At 37.6% G+C, this 16,059-nt stretch overlaps 1 protein-coding gene across 29 annotated transcripts in view; it reads left to right on the forward strand.

Moving 5' to 3' along the window:
- Positions 1-16,059, forward strand: part of DLG2 (discs large MAGUK scaffold protein 2) — a 1,031,289-nt gene that overhangs the window by 498,475 nt on the left and 516,755 nt on the right. The window contains exon 1 of one of the 29 annotated variants that reach the window (XM_027462547.3): positions 14,226-14,656. The exons of 27 other annotated variants lie outside the window; for them this stretch is intronic. In XM_027462547.3, the coding sequence (XP_027318348.1) occupies positions 14,579-14,656 (78 nt within the window). In that variant the 5' untranslated portion in view covers positions 14,226-14,578. Of the gene's footprint in view, positions 1-14,225; positions 14,657-16,059 lie in introns of those variants that run through there. One more of the 29 variants, XM_038177441.2, reaches the window with a different exon arrangement.

A 16,059-nucleotide genomic window follows, 5' to 3' on the forward strand; every position in this document is an offset into this window, starting at 1 on the left:
ACACTGTTAGACAAAAGAGCTTGGAGTCAAGACAGAAGATTCTGATGGATTTTTAGGGATGATGCTGCCCACACCATGTCTCAAGTAGGCAATTAGGAGGGATGGTAGGGCAGGGTGTAAGGTTTGGAAGGAGTTGACTGCATTGAAGCAAAACAGGATTTGCTTATTCAGAGAGCCACAGAATCTGAAAGCAAGTTGGTCTAGGTGTAAATTGTGCAATCTATCATAGCCAATAGTTTTGTAAATATTTCTAAAAATGATCTTGCAGTTACAGTTTAGGGTCTCCACATAAACTGCATAATACTGAGATCATTTGAAATCTGTAAAAATACTGAGACACAAAGTAATTTGAGCTGAAAAAGAGCTCTTCTGGCTTCTCCTTTTGCAAACAAGACAATAAAAACAGAAAACAAGTAGCAGCACTCTGGTCGTGGCAGTTTTCCCAGCATCATCTGTGAGTGGCAGCTCTACCACAGTGCTTGAACAGAGCTGCAGAGCAGGAGGTACTGACCTTCCCAAATAATTTTTTACAGAAGGGAGAGATCAGGAAATGTGCCTATAGCAAGGCCAGTGGAACAAAACTAACATCACTTTGCTTGGAAGCAGTGCCAAACTAGCTTCTCTTTCTGCATAATTCTGTGTACCTGTGTGTGTCATTGAGCAGCTGGCTGGGCATATTGCTGGAGGATGCTCTTTAGTCAAAACATTATTTTAAAAGGTTAGTATCATCTATTCAGCAGATGTAAACTTAATTTTTCATTTATTTCTGCCTTTTGTTTTGTTGTGTTTTTTAAATTTTCATTGACAGCTTTAGACCAGGTGAAATATGGGCCATTTATGTTTGGTTTTTATATTTCCGTATATTCTGCTTTATTTATAGCATTTTATTTTGAGAGAAGTAGGAAAAGGTACTCTGTGCAGTCAGTAATAAAAATGTGCTATCAAAATAATGTCCCCCTCACCTGTTCCTCTTTGACTGATTAATCCTTTATGTTGTAGTAAAGAAATTTTGAAGCAACATTCCCTCTGGTCCATGAAATATGGGCATAAAGAGTTCTTTCAAACTGAAAACCTCTGAGGTAGAATGAGATGCTTAAAAATGTTTGAAGAGTGACAGTTTTTTAATGAATTATGGATGTGGTATTGATTTTATTTTTATTTTTTTTCTTAACTTAGTTGGTAGATTTTTTAATTTTTATTTATTTATTTTGCATTTCAGAAAGTTGCCTAATTCCTAGTTCACAAAATATACTACTGGTTAAGCCTCATAGGTTAGAAGTACAGGCAAAGAAGTTCAGGAAAATATTACCAGATAACCATCTTCCAGCTATTGTGAGGGATCTATGATAGAGCAAGTTGGGGAGTAAAGGGAATGAAAGCATGTTGAAATGAATGACTGTTTGATCCAAGCAGAAAAACAATACAAATAAAGAACAAATAAAATAAATATAAGGAAAGAAAGAAGGAAGGATGGCAAATGGGGAGGAGGGACACTGACAGTTTCATGTAGGTAACCTAGCTGCAAAGAGAACCCTGTTTGTATGTTCTTAACAAGTTCGGTTTGTGTGGATGGATTGGTCAGAGAGTTGATATACCTCAACCTATCCATATGAAAAGCTATGTCTTGTGTTTTATACAGTTAGTTACCTATGGCCCTGAGGACTGAGGACTACAGAAAAGAGAAGTGCAGCAAATTAATGTGGGCGACCACCTAGAGATCCTCTGAACTGATGGAGTTCAATGACTGGGGACAGTTGTTCTTAGTTAATTAACAGAAGGTTAAGAAAATAACGGTAAGGTGGAGAAGGAAATGTAGTCCCAAGTAGCCTGAGTCTCTGTTTACAGTGGTTTGTTTTGTTTTGTTTTTGTTGTTTGTTTGCTTGTTTATTTTGTTTTTATTTTTGTTTTCCACAGTACAAATATGTAGAAAACATTTTGGTTGTCAGTATGAAGCATTTAATAACAGACTGCCAAATACACATTTCATTAAAAAACAAACCAAAGTGCTTATTCACCATTGTTCACTAAGACTATGAAGCAGTAGCATTGGGTCCAGAGCACAGAACTGGTGCTAGAAAGTTGTGCCTCTTAGAAAACTTCAAATATTTTTGACCATTTATAAGATGATTCCAGTTATTGTCCAGGCTGACATCTAGTATTACTAGCATTTTATTCAGCAATGCTGTGTGAAAGGTCATGACATCTATCTTGCACAGTAACTCAAAAAATAAAGTGACTCACAACTGCAAATCTGACACACCCCAGTCTTTGGCCTTCTCTCTTTCCACTCCTCTTGCCCTAGTTATCTTGCCAGACTGTCTGTACATGTGTCTTGGAGACAGATTGCTGTTACGTGTTGGCTCAGCTATTTTATCCTCATTTTCTTTAAATCTTTCTGTCTGAGGATGGGTATATTCACTTCTGAATGTTGCCAAATATAAGCATCTGAGAAGCTGATAAAAGATCTGGGCTAGTTATGCATGAGGCTATTTATTTAATATAGTATTTGGAGTCACTAAATTACACACATGTAAATAAAAATAAATCTACAAATTGCCTAGGCATCTTGGACAGCCATCCACTTATATTTCTGATTCCTAAAGCAAAACTGATATTTATTAATCAACCTGTCTGCCTCTATAATAAACTCCTGTAGCTCTCAGTGTGTGGCCTCATAAAATGTTTTGTAAAAATATGCTCCTCCCTAAGAGATTTAGACCAGCTGTTAAGCAAGGCAGCTGAACAGTTCTGCTCAGTTGCAGTCTAATTAGAATTATGCACATTACTGAATTTTTCTTTTCAAATCTTGTAGATACAATGCTTCAGTTCACGTTAAAAACGTGATGTAGAATGGTCTGTCCAGAAACATTCTGTCATGTGTGGATGAAAACTTGAAAAGTTTATAATTATAATACTAAAGTATATGGTAATACCAACATGAAAATTTATTTAATTATGATTTACAGAAAATATTTAAGTACACATAGGAAAATGGTTGCAATTCAGATTATTTAATACCACTGGCTATGCCCACATCTTAGCAAAGGATAAATTGCTAGTTGTTGCATCGTTTCTCCTCCTCATGTAGGATAAATTACATAGGAGTTAAGTGCCAGAATCAGTATTTATAAATTAATTCACGCTTTGTATGACTGTCCGTTTTTATTTTCATTGACCTGTGGGACACTTCTAAAGTGCTTTCACGTGTATTGAGAAGCCTAATTAAGTGCAAAATACTACTTTTTGTAGTGTTCTGAAGTATTTTAGGCTTTCTGTTTTTTTAAAATACGTGTGTTTGGATGAATCAATTGTGTGGGATTTCTGCTTCTATAAACTGAAAGGAGCCAATGGTTTGACCTTTCTTCCAAACTGAAGAGTTACGGGTAAATTATTCTGCTGGTGTTGGCAATAACTAACTATGTTCTAAATGCCTAAATCATTTTGGCAACCTTTAGATTTTTTTTTTTATTATTATTATTTTTATTTTTTTTACCATTATATCTAGTACTGTCTGGAACATTGAAATAGTTGCGTGCTCTGTTCCAAGTGAGTATGTGGTCTTTTATAAATTGCCTAAATCATACTGCCTAAACCTCTGAAATACACGTAAGCAGAAGAACAGAGACTCTGCCAGCATCAGATGAGAGAAAAACAGTGTTGTTTGGTAGGCAAAACCCCCAGTTAAAGTGGAAGAAGAGAATTTAAATCTTAGGAATTATAAGGAATTGTGTGTGTATATTTGGGTGGTTTTTTTTGTTGTTTGTTTGTTTGTTTTTTTCCACTTGAAGCGAAACATCCTACAGACCATTCTTCATGTAACTATATCCATCCTACGTATAGCTGTGTCTTCTTTGTGAAATTATACTGGGAGAATTGTGTTGCATAATATCAACCAACTTCAACTCCTACCAAAAAAGAACCATTAAGAACTTACTGGATTTAAAATGTATATTATGACGTTGATATATAACCATATTTTACTTACAATCCTGATTTTAAAACCTATCCAGGAAGGATACATAAGTAAAATAGTTATAAAAATGCTATTCCGTAACATTTCAATACTCCTCATAAACAAGTTTATCAATGTAGGAAAACCAAGCAGACCAGATGTTTAAATGTAACTGCAAATCAGATTACCACATATCAGTTCTACCAGTCTCCCTTGCTCTATGCTTGGAAAAGCTTTGTGAGAAAATTACCTCAACCTCTGAAGGCCACAACTTTGTAAGTAGTTCGTAATTCATTTTGTTATCTTGAGCTTTCAAAGAGTATTCTCCTTAATGTAATCTTTTACCTGTTTCTGCTTAAGCGGCTTTATACATAGCATTGCTTAAAAATAAATAAATAAAATAAACCTTCCTGAATCTGCATTAGTAACGTAGTATGCCTGCTTGTGTAACTACAAATGTAGTTCTTTCTCAGCAAGGCAAGTTACACATTCCTAAATGGACAGCTATAGAGGCTAAACCTAAGCTGCGTGCCCTGTCCTAGAAACAGCTGAAACAGTGATTTATGAAGTCCTGTCTGATATTCTGTAACTCTTTACGTAGGCAAAGAAACATGAGATGTAAGATGTAATATTTATTCATGATATATTGCTTGAGATGTGCACTGAGTGTGCAATAAAAGCCAAAGGATTAGCATGCTCTTTTGTTGACTTGTTCTAATGGAAATCCCTTAGGTAGGAATGGCCATGTTTCACTAGTGAGGTCTTGCCTTGAAGTACACTGAGGTAATGTATTCATATAGCACATTTATGTTGTCATGTTATGTCCTGAGCTTTAATGGTGATTTATTGTCCGTAATAGGTGAGATAATGAAAAGGTATGTTGGTTCAGTCCTCTTTGGACAGGAGCCATCTGAGACTGGAAGATTATGCTGTCTGCTTACCTCATCTTTAAATCACAACAAATTACCAATATATATGTGCAATGCAGCTGCTATCTACTATCTTTTTGGTGTCTTTTCCTACATCATTACTGTGGGCAGAGTACGACTTCTCACATAACTGAGTATTACTTAATCCAATATTTTTAAGGAACTGCAAGCTCATAAATGCCTGTTACGCACTTGAAAAGGGAGTCTTGAAAGCAAAGAGTAGAGAAGTCAGAGGGCATTTTAAAGAAGCAGTTTGGGCAGTGGGATGTGCTTAACTGATTAAAATAATGACTCTTAAGGGATGTAAGAGTGTTGTGCAGGCTAGTGCAAGGTAAGCAGGTGACTGGTAGCACTCCCTTTATTATCTGTCCCCTGTGGGGCTTGATGTAATAAGGATATGATCTGGATCAGAAGTGGGGCTCACCAGAGCCCAGACAGCTGCTGCCGTTAATTACAAGACCAGTTAGCTTTAACTGACAACCAACAGTATCTGAAAGCATAAACCTGTGAGGATGAGGCACTCCTTAGAAGTCTGGTCCCTTTCATCACTTTTACCCTCAACGAACCTTTCAAGACTTTGCATGGTGAAGAGAACGAAAGTGGAAAGAAAAAATTGTTTCTCTTGAGTAAGATCAGAGTTCCCATCCGTGGGAATGGGATTTTGCCACGCTAACTAGTTAGTTAATTCATCTGGAAACAGGAAGAATTCTTGGTTCAGTTCATTACCTATCTGGCTCTCCTAGAACCATACAACGAATGATTAGAGTCCTTGGAAGTGATTTTTCTTGTACATCCCTATGTGGAAGGCAAAGGATGAGTTGTAAAAAGTTGGGTGTATTAAATCTGTGTACTTAGCTGTGAGGGAGGAGTGCTGGGAAACAATTTCTCATTCCTCTTGTATTCTGTTTCTGGGAGGTCTAGACATGAAATATAGTGCTTACTGCTATACCTGAAAAATGGAACGCAGTTAATTACTTGCTTTTGTGGTGCTTTCCCTCCTTATGATGCTTTTCTAAAAGTTCAGGTAAGTTCATTATAGTGTCTTCATGAAGTCTGGGTGACATATAAGAAGGCAACCAATGTAAGAAGGCAAAAAACAATTTGCAGAAAGGTGTGGGAGAATCTTTAAGTCTACTAAATGCATGAATTGAAAGAAAGTATTTTCAAGGAGATGTGCAGAAAAGAAATTTTAAAAATATCTGTTGACTGGGATCCCAGGGGAAAGTTAAATGTAAATGTAATTTAGACAGCAGTATTGACAGCCCGGGAGCGGGCTGAAATGTTCTGATTTTTGATGAAAAAGAAAGACAAATATTTTGACAATTTCAAGGAACACTTTCTCAATTTTCCACTGGTTAGACAACTCAGAAAGTTTCTGTTTTCTTGAAACACTCTGCTTAAATTTAAAAACTTCAAGGCATTCAAAAAATGCTACTTGTTGTCCTAAAAAGCTATAACAATTTTTTAGGAATTTTTTGATCAACTCTAGGCCGTCTGTTATCAAAGTATATTCCACTATTCATATGCTGCCACAATTTTTCCTCTGATTTTCAAAGTGCTACAGTCCTCTGGAACAACAACAAAAAATTACCTCTACATCTGCATTTCTCATGTTTGTCCTAAGGAATGGGAATAAAAAGGGCTGGGGTAGCACTTGGATGGTATTGATTAAGAAAACAGTACAGTAAATTTTATCTTAGCTTATTTTAGCATGTAATTAATTTATTGGAATATGTTTTAGATGGGGAAACATACCGTTTATATTTTATTCTTTGCAATATACTGTTCTTCTGAAGATCTTCTCATATATGAAAGAAAAGTATGTTCTTTTCTTTGACCTTATATTCCTTTACAGTTCTTTTCTCTTTCCGGTCAAAGGAGGTATAACACCACCATTTATTACTGTTATTGCCAAAATAGACTTTTTCATGTGTCACATTACAATGAGCCATTTGTGTAATCAGTTTTGTTACGGACTCACAGAGACCTTTCTGCAGGCTTCTCTATGGTTCTGCATAAGCCAGTGTGGGGGTAGATGCTCCCTTTTCTTATAATGCTCTCTATCGCATTACTTCACATTTGTTAATACTTTTATCTTTAGTCTGTCCCAGTGCGGTAGAGCATTATTCTTTTCATTTGAAGAGCGAGCAGCTGGCTTGCAAAGAATAATTAAGCTCATGCAGAAGAGCTGTGGCAGAATTAAGGCAGAAAACCCTGTGTTGGTTCTGCTGCAGTTCGAGCTGTGCTCAAGCGACGAACTGGTGGCGAGTCAGTTCCACAAGCACAGAGAGCTCTTGTCTCTGCACACAAGAAGCAGGAGTTGTTGCCAGTCATGGATGAAGACTTCTGTTGCTGTTTGGCTGTCATACATAGACCATCTTGTATTTGGAGGAACTAAGCAGAGCCTTTTCCCTGTCTGTCTTTCTCATTTTAGTGAGAATGCATTGCTTTTTAAACCTGGGTTCAGCACCTCAAGAGTTCAGCAAAGTTCAGTGATTTACCTCTGTGATAACTTCTGACTTCCCAAGAGATTCTGAACTGTAGGGCCTCTCCCTGTGGGACTTAGGGTGTGAGGGTGCATACCTGAGTGTGGATCACAGCCTGGGAAAGCTGAGTGCAGAGGTGAAGAGACAGAGATGCAATGAAAAGGGGCATAAGTCAGTACCTGTTGTATGGCTTTGTTCTCAGCACATGGGTTATGTTCTTGAAGAAGCATTTAAAGGCCAGGTGGGAGGCCCTAGAGAGGAAGGGGTGGAAGAGGCTGCTCAGGTGGGAGCAGCCCAGTCAGTGGCAGAATATAGCTGGAGAGAGGGGGGGAGGGATCTAAGCTGGGATCAGTGACTTGCTTTGGGCAGGTCAGGGCTCAGAGAGTGGCCCAAGGCAGCCTGGCCTTGCTGAATGGATCAATGTGTGTGGGCTCTGCTGCTGCTCAGAAGAGCACAGAATGGGCTCAGCCCATGGGAGTATGAACATGCTCACCTGTGATAAGGTGGGGGTGTAAGGTTAGTTGGTAGCTCACTTCTTCCCAATCTTATTTGAATTCATCATAAGTAGTTCTTCTTCATCTTGTGTTTCAGTGAAACCTGGGTTCTTAGGCACAAGGGTTTTCTGGAGAGTATGGTACTGGGACAAGGGCTCAGCACATTCACCTTGAACTGTTAAATGGAGCTTGGCCAAAGGAGACCATGTGTTTCCCTGATACAATGGCTGTAACTTGTGATTCTGCTTCAGATGACTTTTAAATTTTGCTCTTGGGGCTGATAAAGTGAAAGTGAGATTTAAGGAGGGCTTTGAAAGAGAAGGCAGCCTGTATAATTATCCAGGAATAAAATAATATTTATCATAGGATGATTTATATTCCCATGCTTGTGTCTGCAAATGTTCTCTGTGTGTGTGTGTTTGGCTGTTCTTTTGTTGTGGTTGTTTTGTTTTAATTAGTAATGGTTATAACAGCTCATTAAAGGCTGTCCCACTTGCTGTTATATGAAACTACAGAGAGGGTATATCTCAGTGGTCTTTGTGGGTAGGTAAATGGATGTTGCCAGTTCACCTGCTCTGGACAGACAGAAGATGGACTGGTGCAGGTCTGAGTGTGGTTAGTCCTGGCACTTAGGACAGTGCAAGTTACCTCACTTTGGCTTTGGCCATGGCAAACACTGTGGCCATGTGCTGAGTGAGAGAGGAGTTTGTGCAGATGCTCCAGCCTCCAGCATGGCTGTTACCAACTCACTCTTTGTGCCTTCTTTCTTCCCCTTCTGAAATAGAAATAATATTCCACAGAGTTACTAACAAATGCAAAGAAAACAAAGGTCCTTAAATACTACAGGATGGGAGAGATACACACAGTGCAGCAGTAAAAGTGTTTCCACGCTAGATTCACTTTTGTTCAGGATTATATTTAGTAAGTCCTTTGCAAAATGCACTGGTAACACACATAAACACAACTTGCAGAATGTAGTCCCTTCTTTCTTTTTCTCTCCCTAAGGATAATTTTTGTATTTTATATTATTTCCTGTAGGACTACTTGCCATGCAGATATGTAACTGTACTATATACACTGTGATTTGATTTGATACAAGAAACTGAGCAGCACAATGGCATATCTGAGGATTTTATACACCATTTTCATTGTGATTTCTAAAAATCACAGGAAGAAACTTTAAAATTTCTAACAGAAAACTGAATGAAGAAACAATTTGTACAGAACTGGAGCCAAGATAAGAATAAAGTGGAATTCTTAATGTTTATTTTTAAGGCTGCTAATGGTTGTTGTATCACTTGTGTGACTCACTAGAGTTTCCTATGCACCAGCAGAAACTAGAGTGGAAAATCAATTTCTAAAATCAAAATTAAGTACCATAATTAAGTCTGTCTCCATTCCAAAGCTTAACAAATAAAAGAGGGAAAAGAACTGGCTAAATTTAAATCATTGTCTCTTATACCATTGTATTGTGTAGTGTTAAAATACATCCCTCTGTGCAGGGATATGCTGATTCTCAGTGTTTTGTGCTTACTCATTTTGCTTCCATTTCATGTACTTCAAGTTAAAGCTCTCATTCATGTAGTTAGGGAGCACAACACCTCATCCTCTCTCCTCTTGACCTGTTGCACCATACATCATGGAGTCATCTAGGTTGGAAAAGACTTTCAGGTTCATCAAGTCCATCCATCTATCTGACCTACTGAGTCCCATCACTGAAGCATGCCCCTTAGTGTCAAGCAAGTTGAGTGTATCTACAACATCAAATAATAGAAGAGTTGAAAAACCAAAGTGATAACTGCGTGGCAGAGGGCATGTTGACAATTCTTAGGGCCTCACACTTAAAGGAGATCTGCAGGGAAAGTGCTTGCGTTTTCTTTCTTTACTGCTCTGTGACCTTGTGCATGGAATTCTTCATGCCCTCTGCTAGATGGCAATTCTGCCATAATTCAGAAAAAAGTGACAGGAGATGTCTGCATGCAGTATCCCATGTTTTAAGGGGCAAATTAGACCGGAGCAAATTTGTAATGTCACAGCTGAGTTTCAGAAGAGGTAATTTCTAAAGAGAAAACATTTGGCACAAGAATTATTAAGGAAATTAGATAAGCTAGAAAAACTGAAATTGGAAGAGCAGAGTTTGCATCTTTCCCATCCTTAATATACAGAATTTAATTTTCACTCTTTTCCTATTTCTATCCCATCTTCCTTCATTTTTTTGTTTGTTTGTTTTGTTTTAAATTCCCTTCTCTGCAACCTTTGTTTATCAGAGTATCTGACTGTTCTCAGAATTGCTAAGCTCTATTGCAGCCATTGGCGTAGATGCTTCAAAGAAGCATTTAACTTTCAAGTAACCCAGTTTTCCCATCTTTAAAATTCAGGCCTAAGTGATAGAATTTTATATATTTTTTATTACAAAATAAATAAATCTGTTATGAAACATCATAACTGGAAGAAAATACAAGTAGAAACTAATCTTCTATCTGTATTGTGACTGTAACAGAGTGGGTTTTACCCTCACCAGGAGAGAAATCAGAAAGGCTTTTGGTGTTGCTGATTGGGTTGACTGCCCCTTTTGTCAGAGTGGACATGGATTTCCCATAATAATATTGCCTGTTGCAGTAGTAGGAGGAACGTTTGTCTGATGAGGTTTCTGTTCATAGCAAAGAAGGAAAAATCAGGTCCCTACTAAACCCTGGGACTTCCATTTACTTGAACTTCTGTAAGGTTTGAATGCTTAAAAAAATTAACTTCTGGATAGATGGAATAGCAGAAATTAAGGTTCATGTCTTTTCTAGTATTCTGGTCATAAAATGTTGTGTCTTGGCATCATGTAACTCTAAGATAATTGGATATGTTAGGGATGGGGAATGATTGCTTGTACAGTCAGCCAAATCAGTATCTCTTCCTGCCTAATACTAAAAATAAAATAAAATCTAACTTAGTTTCATATCATCATCTCTGTTCCTGTATCCACAGCTATGCAGAGTGTTAACATATAAGCCTTGAAGCAAAGTGAATGTTTTAAATCTTTGCTATTTCCTTTTTAACTTGTTCTGTCTCCTGTCCGTTTCACTGGCAGCAGAGCTCTGCAAGCCCTGAATGACTAATCTTTTCATCTGTCTCCCTATTCTTATAAGAAAGGCATTATTTATGACTGAGCTGTATTTGTATTTTAAAGGGCCTTGTCAGGGCATTTTATGACTACTGTGTGTATATATTCAGATGGAGGTAGGAGAGAAGCACCATCTACAGCTAACATCTATCTTCACCACAGGTGTGTGAGGGGGAGGTTGCCACCTCACTTGCGTGCTGCGAGAAGCTCTCCCTTAACAAGAGAAGATGAATGCCTTGTCTAAAGCGAAGCTGTGCTTCTTCCCGTGTGCTGCTTAAGTAAAGCAGCAATATAGAAATTGAAAGAGGAGCCTGACCAGCAAAAATACCGGTGATACTCAGCACATACAAGCAGTTGGCAAGGTGTTTGAAATGACCATCTGTTTCAGCGCTGAGCATCAATCACCGTTGCTTGCAATGTTGGGGAGCCATGTATTAACAACAGTAGGATTCAACACTGTAGTTGCTTTGTGCTTATATCCATGTGTCCACTTGTGGTAAGACCGATTCTCAGAGAAGCACAAGATTGCAATTTAATGTATAGTATAGATGTGGTTTGGTTTACTGAAAACCACCCACTCATTCGCAGCAAGAAGCCCCTCGTAAAATTTGCTTTTAACTGATTATCTCCTGTCTACGATAATATTGCCATTCATTGCATGCATCTCTCTGCCCTTGTAATGTAGCACTTCACTGAGCAAGCTAAAGTACATATTACTCCTATGAGCAGACCACAGCTGGGAGCTCCAATTCTTCTAAAGCAGCTCAGCTTGTAGCACTTCTGTAAAACGCAGACTTTGTTATGGTTACAGTAAAAGATTAATAATCTTAAAATCCCTGGATACCGGTACAGACCTAATAAACCTGCTATTGACAACGTATGGCAGACTACTGTGTGATGGAGCTGTAATAAAATGACTTGTAGTCTGGCCATTCCTGTGTTGTAGATTTTAGTTAGATCTACAAGTGCATGCAAACAGTTAAAATGCATTTCTGATTAGAATCAGAATCAGGTATTTGGCAAGGTTTATGCTTCCTGATCTAACATTTTCAGTGGGTGGAGAAAATTATCTCCCTATTGCTTTGTCATTATTCCTTAAATGAACAATGTATTCTATTTTTTTTCTTTTAAGTGGGATGAATTGTGGCTTTTTATTGTTCCTATTTTTCTGAATAAATAGTTCAGTAAAACTGTTAATGTCGATGATAGAAGTCATAAAGTGAGATTTTATTGTTTAATGAGTGTTTCCTTCAATTTTTCTTAGCAGCTGAATATACATAAAAATATATAAATAGTTGCTTGAGAGAATATACCCTTTTTTGGTTGTAGTGCAGTGATTTCAAATTATACTTATTCTCTTTATAAAATCATGGGAGCAGAGTGGGTGAGGTGTTCTACTGTTTATGCATATATGTAAAATTTTTATTCCTGTTCTTTTTACATTAACATTTATAGTGTTCGTTAAGCTATGTAATGATGTTACTGCTTCTTTTCGGCGTTCTTATTTTTCCATCCATGTTTCCTTACAGTGAAATCCCAGATAGAAACAAAATATGTTTTGTTTTTGTTTTGTTTTGCCTCAGTTTTTCAGGGCATATTTTTCCTCCTTCCTTCTGCTCCCTATACTCCCTTATAAGACACTTTGACAACCCACAGATGTGGAGAGTGATGCAAGTCTGCTATGTGGTTTAATAAAGGGTTTTTACCTTGGAGAATCTACCCTCTTACCATCAGCCCAGAGTTCAGAGAGTTGGAGTGGTGTCACAGATAGATAGCTCTTCTGTAGCAATTATGTTTCAAAGATGGTTTTACTTTGTCTTCGGGCTTCAAATTTACTGACTACCAGCATTAACTAAAAGTCTGAATTGGCAGTAATTAGAAACTATTCCTTTCCAGAAATATTGTCTGTTACAAAGTATTTTGTCAGAAGCTTTTATGCATCAGGCGAAAAGCTAACATACCTTGGAGTTTCCCTGAAAAAAAGTCACTATCTAAGAATTTCTGTTTAGTTAACCAACTCGCCATTTTAAATTGTGTTGAAGGAATTCTTTGAACTCTTTCTAGTCTTAAAGGAATTGAGCAGTGTGTGTCTTCAGGCTCAAAGCTTGGGCTGTGCCATCCAGCTCCAGTAACTCTGGGTGAGTTTTAAGTGGGAGTGGAATATTTTGCCTTTGGAATTCAGGCACCCTGGAGAAAATAGTTTCAGCCATTTGCTGAAAATCCTGGGGCAGATAAAGAGCTTCCTTGGCCCCAGGAGTCCTACATTAGATTGCTATGACTATATTTCCTTTGCTGTGCCTCTATTAATTTTGATTTGCTATTTACCACATAAAAGCAGAGCAGAAATTACTCTTGCGTATGTGCTTTGCAAATGTGATCCAGCACACAGGACAGCAGTGGTTCTTCTGCATGTTGGTATCTCCACAATCATAGGTGGGAGGACAAGGGGAAGTATTTGCCCTATAAAGCACAGTACTATCAAATACAAAACACAGTGATAAACCCTGTAAGTTTGCAGCTTTGATACTGCTTCTGGCTGGGAGGAACATCTGTTTAGTCATATGTGTGGAGCCAAAAGGGTATGTTTCTGCTTATTGTTTAGAGATTATAACTGCAAAGAGGTGCAGGGGTTAAAGCTGAGGTATGTGGCATAAGGGAAGCAGTACACTGCTGTTTCACAGCAAAAATAGGCATTCATAATCGCTTCTCAGCTCCTAATGTAAAATAACTTGCAATTAAAGGAAGAGGAACAAGCATGCTTAGGTAAGGCAGAATTTAAAGGTTAATTTGGAAAAAAAAAAATCAGTTTTCTATTTCATGGAGCTATTAGCAAAGCAGAAGTCCCTAAGTGAGTCTTAAATCCTTTAGCAAAGCATGTATGACATCAGCAAATAAACAGAACAGCTATGATGTATTTCTGTTGTGAATTGAAATTAGGTAGCAAAAATCTCTGAATCTATCCCAAATAACTTGAATAAAGTAAAATCCACTTTCCTTTCATAGCTTAATTGCACCGGAACACATACAACACCTGTTCGTTCACCTTAACAGTTAATACACATTTCTATTTTTGGCACTTCTGTACCCCCTTCCTTTCCTGCAGTGCTGTGTATCTCATATTTGAACTGCTGCTGCTTCTGTTGCATGCTGGCAAATCGAAGAGAACCAAGGAGTTAAATTTCAGAACAGGAGAAGAGGAGGTGAGCTGTCTGCTACAGTAGTTTACTGCAGCTTCCTTTCATACTGACACATATGTAGTTTGTGGTGACAGTGCTAAAGAACTGCAGACAGGCACTTAGCAGACTGGATGTGAGCTGGATGCAAAGATGCCTCACCCTGGACTTCCTGCTGGCAGTATGTAAATACACCTGCAGACTGGCCACACTGGGGTGTTTTTTTTGTGTGTGTGCTTTTTCTTGTTTTTAATTTTTTTTTTTCAGAAGGCAGCATGAGAGAACCTGACAAAGCAACAGCATAGTTGAGAGATCTGAACCAGCATTAGATTTGTATCTCAGTTGTGGTGGAAGTTTTTGGGGTGTTTTTTCTTTTTTTTTTTCCTGCGTGCGTGTGTGCTGCATATTCAGACTGAAATCTTCATCACTACAATGTTTGCCTCTATCTGGTATGCCAAGAAGCTGGGACGCAGGTTTGTGCATAACGCCAGGAAAGCAAAAACAGAGAAGGTATGTTCCTAGTGGGAATATAAAGCTTTATGTCTAATGCAAGCTGCCTGCTGGCATCCCGTTGTGTATCTGGTTAGCTTTTTTAATACCCTGAAAAACAACCTATTGCTATTCATGATTTCATGCAAGAATCCTTGACTGCTTTGCATATTAGTTATTAAATGCTGAAGGAAAGATCCTTTGAAAAGTCTTTATCCCCCTTTATTTTTATTTTATTTTTATTTTTATTTTTATTTATTTTTATTTTTATTTCCTTTTTGCAAGATAAACAGCTGTACATCTGGTATGTTGTCTGTTAAGGGAGCACTCCAGTGAACTTGTTGCTGTGCTGCATTATTTTTATGAGTATAATGTTAGGTTCTTCAGACAACCATTGATTGCTTGCTGCTTATATATACATTTTTTTCTATTGTAGGACCAATGAGAATGCAATAATGTTTTTTTTTTGTTGTTGTTGTTTCACTATACTTGTTGAAACTATGCTGCAGCATGTATCCCTTTCATTTAAAAAGATATGGAGGGGTGCAAAAATGGCCAATGCAATCTTTTTCAGTGTTTTTCTACTCATAAAATTTAACTGTTTAATCAGCTGTTTTCTGGAAGCCCTTGTAGGTAAGATTCTTCTGCCTTCTTTCTCCACAAGCAAAACTTTAATTGTTTGAGGATTTACAGCAGTAGTAATTGGAGCATATCCAGGCTTTTATTGTAAATATAAGCAGCATTTAGTTAGTAGACAAAACTGGAACGCAGGTCTAAATTAAAGACAAACCAGTTTCAAAATGGGACTAATTCCTCTTTCATGAAACTCGGCTTCAGGTTGTGTGAAAAAACTTAAATGTAATGTTATAAAGTTGCCTCATTAGTCTGATAATGATGGCTTCCTCTTTTCCTTGCTGTCTTTGATGTAGTCAAAGAATTTATAAATGGGTTGCTTTCTTATGTCTTTGATATATCTTATGCTATGTAATGCAGTCACCGATACAGTAAGTAATTATCCATTGCCTGGATTCATCTGTAGCTGAAAAAGCTCCTTATGTAGGGAAAATGATTAGCAAAAATTTATGCTAATAAATTAGTAGCAAAAATGTATTTATGGTTTGGAAAAGGGGACAGGCATTTACTTTTTCTGCAAAGCATTCCTACTGGTTGAATAGGTGCTCAATGGTAATTTTAAAATTTAAGCATCCAAGCCATTGGGAAGTTATCCAAACAAAAGTGGTTTATGTTTCACACCGTATGCATAAAAGAAAATAGAAATGCAGTTAGCTGTACAAGGGACTGTCAAACTTTCTTTGTTAAACATATTTCAACAAAAACGGTAATCATGTAAACTCGTCTGTTGTTTGCATGTTGCTATGGGAGGAAAAAAAGTTGCAGACTGGATCTTCCTTAGTTCTGAGGGG

This window comes from Anas platyrhynchos, chromosome 1 (genome assembly GCF_047663525.1).
Source record: "Anas platyrhynchos isolate ZD024472 breed Pekin duck chromosome 1, IASCAAS_PekinDuck_T2T, whole genome shotgun sequence".
NCBI classification, from domain to species: Eukaryota; Metazoa; Chordata; class Aves; order Anseriformes; family Anatidae; genus Anas; species Anas platyrhynchos.